Raw genomic sequence first — 7,578 nt, forward strand, 5'->3', positions numbered from 1 at the left:
GTGTGTGGGTGTGTGTGTGTGTGTGGGTGTGGGTGTGGGTGTGGGTGTGTGTGTGGGTGGGGTTAAATCACATTATTTCCCCATTTACAATATCTCTTACTAAAAGGAAGATAATGGGTATTCTATGTATGTATGTTATTAAAAAAATCAGCAGCGCGTTACAGTTGTTAGGAATGCGTAGAGCGTCGCCCACTCATGTGAATCCTGGTGTCCATGCACAATGAAGACAAAATGGGGACCCACTTGTAGTAACATTTCTGCATACCAGTGGTAAAAAGTCTTTAATCCTATGGAAAACAGTAACAAAAGCACTGAATTATTTATTATTAATTTATTAATAATTAATTATTTGCGTTGTCCTAACAGGATTGGGGAGTAAGAAGCAGCCTGTCCACTGCCTGGTGTCCCATGGGAGCATTGGGATCAGAAACCCTCCACCAGTGGACTTCCAGCAGCTGTGCTCCTGGTTCCAGGAGAGTCCAGAGGGCCGAGTTGAGGGCATCGTCTGGCATTGCAACGACGGCACACTCATTAAGGTTAGAGAACTTTCAATACAGTGTCGATCACCATGACTCCTAACTCACCATATTCAAACTATTTTATAGGAGGGGAATTGGACTGATTAACAAACATTTTAAGTAGTTACAAAAGTGAGGTTTTAAATATTCACTATGTATTTTTGTATTTTATAATTCCAAAACTTTGATAACCACTGTCTGTTGTCTGTAGGTTCATCGTCATCACCTGGGACTGAGGTGGCCCGATGGGGACACCTGCCTTGGTGACAAGTCGGTGGTCATTCATGTTGACGAATACAACAGCAGCCAGGACTTGTTCACGTCCTTCTCCAGACTTAATGGACACCGTTTCAGTCGGCTGCCGGACATCAACTTTGACTTGTGAACACAGTCGGAGACATTGAAACTTTCCTTTTTCTTAAGCTTCTGCTGTGACCCTGAGGACATCCTGTTCTCAATAGCTGCCAGATATTTTTGCCAATGTAATTCCAGATGGGTAGGCACAGAGGAGCGTATTAAAGCCTGGAGATGTTTGACATTTGCAGAAATGTGTACAGCTTTAGTGTAAACATAACTGACCAACTGGACATTTTTGTTCAAAATGTTCCATTAATATACTGTAAATATTGTATGTACTGTACTCTTTCATTGCTAAATGAAGAATAAATGACAAGTAAACATTTGTATTTAACTGATTTTATTTTTTATTCAACTGATTATAAAAGCGGCTTTGTAGACAAGAACATAAAAAACTGTCAGAACTGTACAAATAGAGAAATAAATAGGTCACATATTAACAGAAAATAGCTGCCTTAAGGAGCTACATCACTTGACTTTTCTGAAACTATTTTTAGGCTGTTAGGATGAATAAGTAAAACGAGAACACAAATCGGATCAGTAGGGATGCACAATATATTGATGGCCCGTAAGTAAGAAATTTAATATTATTGTTCAGTTAACGTAAAATATGATCTGCTTTTTAGTAGCCAATACATGCTTGTCTAAAGGATATAGGGTCTAGTATTAATGAATCTACATAGAAAAACTAAGGTTATTACAGGAAGGTTTAATAAGTATTTATTTTTTTATACTAGGATGGGTGAAGGTTTTCTTAATGTTTTATAATAGAAACATATGTATTGTCCTCTTCACAGTTGTAAGATTATTGGCATTGCATCCCTACTAGTTTGGGCACCACCGGCTGGTGCCGGAGTGTTTTTGAAACAATGATACGAATTTCTTTGAGTCAAGACCAACATTGTGTTAAGGGTTGATACCCAGTCTGAGAGAGCTAAATTGAAAAAACCTAAAAGTACATTCCGGTGTAGTTTTAACAGTCCTAACGTCTTTAAAAAAAAAAAGGCACCGTAACCCTGAGTTACCCGATGGACACATTGGGCAGTTCAGGTTTTACACCAAACTGGTCGCACACCTTCTTCAGCTGTTCCTCCAGCAGAATGTTCTTCTTCACCTCTAAATTGTAGTTATATTTTAAATCTTCAATCTCTTCAAAAAATGTGGGGTCAAAGTTCTCCAGTTCTTTCTTCAGTTTTATGATCTCAGTTTGCAGTGCTGTTTTCTCCGTTTGGGCTGCCTGCAGAAGGTGTTTGAGCTTCCCGTAGTCTAAGAATACAACAAGAGGGACACCTGGTTGTCTTCAGAGCAATTACCAGCACACATATATTTTCTTTGTGAATGAATAGTGTATTGTAAATAAATAAATGTTCTTCCTTAAAATACAGAGGGCAATTTACAAAAGATGTTTTTTTTTATTCCTCTTTTTAATCAACTTTAGTCTGAGTGTGTAAACTTCCTCAAGCCACTGTAGAAGCATCCTTGCTCTTCAGTGTCAGGTTACAATCAGAAATATGTGGCATGTTTTTTTGTTGACAGCAACTCTCAACTGACTACTTTGCAAGCCTTTTTTATTTTTTTTATTTGTTGGGACTTTAGCTTATACACTGTATCCCCCGGAGTTAGAGTTAGTGACTGTACAAATCACAACGTGTAAATAGGAAAATGCTGGCGTTATTTTGTCACTTTTTTGGGAGCAGTAGGCTAGTTGGAGCCGGTTACCTGCAGCATCTGTGCTAAGCTAAGCTAGCGGTGGGTGTGTCAGACAGAGTACCGGCACGCAGAGATAAGAGGGGAATGTATGGAATTATCCAACTCGGGGGGGATACGGTGAAGAAGCTGAAGTTCCAATAAGTCGGTGTGTTCCTTTAGTGAACTCCAATTTTACACAGCTCCATTTGCAGGAAATGTAGTCTGGAAGTCTCACCTAGTTTAGAAGATGCTGCACCGTATCGCTCACTGTACTCGGTCAGCTGTTGCTTCAGTTCTTTGTTCTCCTTCTCCAGCTCCGTGTTGATCATTCTGAAGACAAGATCAACAACATTCAGATAACATACTATACTTAAATTTTTTTCCTGACATAAAATACTTTTTGATGTTTTTCAATGTTTTTTTGTGACATTCTATACTATGACTTTATTTCCAACATTCTATGATTTTTTTTTTTTGTCGTACTATACTATGACTTTTTCAAAAAAATTTCGAGATACTATACCATGACTTATTTGTGACTTTTAAAAAAAATTAACTTCTTTGAGATACTGCACTATGACTTTTTTCAGATTTCTTTCGACATACTGTACTATGCAACTGCAGTGGCAGCTGTGTCCGTAGGGAGTTAGGAGGGTCACAGGTTCAAGTCCCCATACGGAAGTATGGAGGTGGACCCATGTGTGTAATAACAACAGTGAGTAAATTGATCAATAAAGATTATAAATTAAATCAATTATTACATTTCCTTGACATAAATAAAAGACATTTTCATCATAAATTGGTGCTTAAAACGTATCAGAATGCCGGAAGTCTTTGGCGCTCAAATGTCCCTGGGGGAGGACCCCCAGCCCTTCACTTCATATGTGTCTCCCCAAAGACGCATTCTGAGCCAGGTAAAACCCCCGCTTGTACTCTTTAACAAACCTCATTGCCTGGAACTCTCTGGTGAGTCCTCCTCCTGTCTTTGCAGCAGTGGGGGAGCTTTTTAACATGTCAACCTAAGAAGTGACAAATCCATTAATTATACAGCACTTTTCAAAACATTGATAACTTTTTTGTCACAAACACAAGACATGCACATATGGTGTTTTCTTTAAAAGGAGAAATCCATGTCTACATGTAAACGTTTGTTTACTTGTCACAACTACTCAGCCTGTGAAAACAGTTGTATAATGTCTTCTGTGACTTCTTTTGTGAATCTTTCCAAAGTCTGAAAAAACCCTTTGTGATGTCAACAGGGGTGTCTCCACTTGGACTTGGATTTAAACAGAACACCTGTGTTATAAACGGGGGGTTTGGGGTTGGAAAGAAATGTGGTTAACCGGGCAGGGAGAGTCTAACTACAGACTATTGGATTGCATTATGGGAAGAGGAGGGGAGGAGCCAGGAAGCTTTGAACTAGATCAAACGGGGGCACCCATATCACCCTCTACTCTGCTCCCTTCACTGGCTTCCTGTAACCTACAGGATCCCATTCAAAATTCTCAGCATAGCCTATAGGGCTCTACGTGGTCAGGCCCCTTGTTATCTTGCCGACATAATTCACCTACACACCCCCTCCAGGTCTCTCAGGTCTACCAACCAAAATCTGCTATCCACGCCACGCACTCGTCTGAAGACATGTAGGGATAGAGCCTTTGTCGCTATGGCACCCAGACTCTGGAATGCTCTGCCAACCAGCATTAGTTCTGCTGAAAATGTGGACTGTTTTAAGGGACAAGTGAGGACTCACTTGTTCAGGCTAGCTTTTCGGTAACCTATGTATTTATTTATTGATAATTGTATCGATTGTATTTGTACGTTATTCTATTGTTAGACTATTTTGTTTTAACGTGTATGCACATTGTAAAGCTCTTTGTAACCCTGTCTGTGAAAAGCGCTGTTTGAATACATTTTACTTACTTAGCAGCTTGTTTTATAGGAACTAAAAGTCAGGATATCTGCTGCATCAAATTTGACCATTATTTGGTATTATTTTTTAATGAATCCATCTCTCAATGTCCCTCAACTTTAGGAAAGTGCAGCATTTAATGGCTGTAACACTTAAATTGCATATGTGACTGCAATATCTACTCTAGGCACTTTCTATACAAATGCGATACAAACAGACTGAACAAACTGATCAGGAAGGCTGGCTCCGTGATCGGCTGCAAACAGTACACTGTTGAAGCTGTGGTGGAGAGGAGGTCGATGAACAAACTGTTATCTATCATGGATAACCCTGACCACCCTCTCCACCCCACACTGGTCCAACAGAGGAGCAGCTTCTCAAAGAGCTCCGACAGTTTAAATGCCGCACGGACCGCTACGGAAATCATTCCTACCTCAGACATAAAACTCTTCAACACGTCATCCCTGGGGGGTAGATGAGACTCTGAGACCACACATACTACCACATACTACAATAAGGCAACCGGCACGACTGGGTTATATTACAAAGCTGCACATTTTTGTTTTGTTTTTCCCATCTTGTATTACTTAAATATTTGTTCTTACTTCTTATATTTTTATTCTTATATTTTTGTTATTATAATTATAATTATTTCATGATATTGTATGTATATATTTTTGTGTGCTGCTGTAACACTGTAATTCCCATTTTTTGGGATCATAAATATCCTACTATCTATCTATCTATCTTCTCTCTATCTATCTATCTATCTATCTATCTATCTATCTATCTATCTATAATACACCCTCTTCAGATGATACACAAGATTGAACAAAAGCAAAAACGCCATCCAGTCCAGACCAAATCAGTTTGTAACCCCCCTGAGCAACAAACTGAGCCATGACCTTTATGTAAAAAAAAAATTCATGGCAAACTGTAACAAGAATATTATAATAATTAAGACAACGGTCTACTAAAGAAAAGTACTACAATAATATTTGATTCCACAATTGAAAAAAGCCTACGGCCAAATCACAAATGCGAAAATGTGATCCAGTTTGTCAAGAGTTGAGATAGCAAACCAACAGCGGTTAGCCTGTACTTGAACCTCCTCATGAAATTAAGAGTGAGTTCACGTGTACCTGATCTTCAAGTTGCCGGATGTTTATCTGAGCTCTCTCCTCGCGCTCGTTCACCTCCTTCAGCTGGTGTTTGAGTTCAGACAGACTGGACGTCTTCTGGGAGAGCTCCTTCTCCAGCTCCTTCATCTTGTTCTCAAACATTCTGCCGATGGAAGAGAAACAACTGGCTCACGCTGTGTAAACTGCACTTGTAGCCTGGAGCTTCTACAAGTGGAGGACACGGGGTCGAGGTTTTGAATCCCTGAGCTTATCTGGATAAAGCCTGAGTAGGCAGGAGGTAACGGAGATTGGGTTCTTCTTTAATGCCTGTCACTACATAAGACTAATGGACTGGGTAATAAAGAAAAGAGGGCTTCTCTCTCTCCCTCTCTCTCTCTCTCTCAACCGACTTGAGTGGGAAAATGCTCACATTCGACGGCATCTAGCACATTTGAGAGGTGTTCTCTTCACGGACGAACCCTAAACATTACACCACTAACTGGCTTTCGAATATTTAAAATAAAATAAAAACGGACGGTCAACCATGTTATGAGCATTAAATAGTTTGTCCACCAGAGGGCACTCTACTACGTCAATGTTGGCAACACTGATTATGAATTTGTTATTGTGTTTTTGTTCGAAGGACTTTAGGTTTCATATTTTATAAGTATGTATTTTTATACATTTTATTTATCAGAACTGTAATATATTTTGATGTTAACTAATGTTAGGGAAATCTGTTAATGTTTTGTTAGGCGTTTCTGGATTAAAAAAAAAGTATATAAATATATATATATATATATATATATATATATATATATATATATATATATATATATACACTCACCGGCCACTTTATTAGGTACCCAAGCTAGTAACGGGTTGGACCCTTTTGCCTTCAGAACTGCTCAATTCTTCGTGGCATAGATTCAACAAGGTGCTGGAAGCATTCTCAGGGAGTTTGGTCCATATTGACATGATGGCATCACACAGTTGCCGCAGATTTGTCGGCTGCACATCCATGATGCGAATCTCCGTTCACATCAAAGATGCTCTATTGGATTGAGATCTGGTGACTGTGGAGGCCATTGAGACAGCGAACTCATTGTATGTTAAGAAACCAGTCTGTGATGATTCCAGCTTTATGACATGGGCGCTTATCTGCAAGTAGCCATCAGAAGTTGGGTACATTATGGTCATAAAGGGATGGACATGGTCAGCAAACATATAGGTAGGCTGTGGCGTTGAACGATGCTAATTGGTACCAAGGGGCCCAAGAGTGCAAGAAAATATTCCCACACCATGACAACACCACCACCAGCATGACCGTTGATACAAGGCAGGATGGATCCATGCTTTCATGTTGTAGACGCCAAATTCTGACCCTACCATCCGACTGTGCAGCAGAAAAGAGACTCATCAGACCAGGCAACGTTTTTCCAATTTCTATTGTCCAATTTCGATGAGCTTGTGCAAATTGTAGTCTCAGTTTCCTGTTCTTAGCTGAAGGAGTGCACCCGATGTGGTCTTCTGCTGCTGTAGCCCATCTGCCTCAAAGTTCGACGTACTGTGCGTTCGAGATGCTCTTCTGCCCACCTTGGATGTAAGGGTGGTTATTTGAGTCCATGTTGCCCTTCTATCAGCTCGAACCAGTGGCCATTCTCCTCTGACCTCTGGCATCAACAAGGCATTTCCGCCCACAGAACTGCCGCTCACTGGATGTTTTTTCTTTTTCGGACCATTCTCTGTAAACCCTAGAGATGGTTGTGCGTGAAAATCCAGTAGATTAGCAGTTTCTGAAATACTCAGACCAGCCTTCTGGCACCAACAATCATGCCACGTTCAAGTCACTCAAATCACCTTTTTCCCATACTGTCTGCCGGTTTGAACTGCAGGAGATTCTCTTGACCATGTCTACATGCCTAAATGCATGAGTTGCCGCCATGTGATTGGCTGCTTAGAAATTAAGTGTACGAGCAGT

The 7,578-nt window shown here is 40.1% G+C and overlaps 2 protein-coding genes across 11 annotated transcripts in view; one reads left to right on the top strand and one right to left on the bottom strand.

Annotated features, from left to right (window-relative positions):
* rlig1 (RNA 5'-phosphate and 3'-OH ligase 1) overlaps positions 1-1,194 on the top strand; it is a 6,014-nt gene extending 4,820 nt beyond the window's left edge. Inside the window, exons 6-7 of the mRNA XM_032523007.1 lie at positions 367-536; positions 730-1,194. Coding sequence (XP_032378898.1) covers positions 367-536; positions 730-903 — 344 coding nt within the window. The 3' untranslated portion in view covers positions 904-1,194. The remainder of the gene's footprint in view (positions 1-366; positions 537-729) is intronic.
* A 400-nt stretch (positions 1,195-1,594) lies between these two features.
* cep290 (centrosomal protein 290) overlaps positions 1,595-7,578 on the bottom strand; it is a 40,888-nt gene continuing 34,904 nt past the window's right edge. For 9 of the 10 annotated variants that reach the window (XM_032522869.1, XM_032522875.1, XM_032522870.1 and 6 more), the window contains 4 exons: positions 5,619-5,760; positions 3,510-3,583; positions 2,800-2,894; positions 1,595-2,141 (listed from right to left, as the gene is read on the bottom strand). In XM_032522869.1, coding sequence (XP_032378760.1) covers positions 1,897-2,141; positions 2,800-2,894; positions 3,510-3,583; positions 5,619-5,760 — 556 coding nt within the window. In that variant the 3' untranslated portion in view covers positions 1,595-1,896. The remainder of the gene's footprint in view (positions 2,142-2,799; positions 2,895-3,509; positions 3,584-5,618; positions 5,761-7,578) is intronic. The other variant, XM_032522876.1, reaches the window with a different exon arrangement.

The sequence above is a fragment of the Etheostoma spectabile genome, chromosome 8 (assembly GCF_008692095.1).
Source record: "Etheostoma spectabile isolate EspeVRDwgs_2016 chromosome 8, UIUC_Espe_1.0, whole genome shotgun sequence".
Classification (NCBI taxonomy): Eukaryota; Metazoa; Chordata; class Actinopteri; order Perciformes; family Percidae; genus Etheostoma; species Etheostoma spectabile.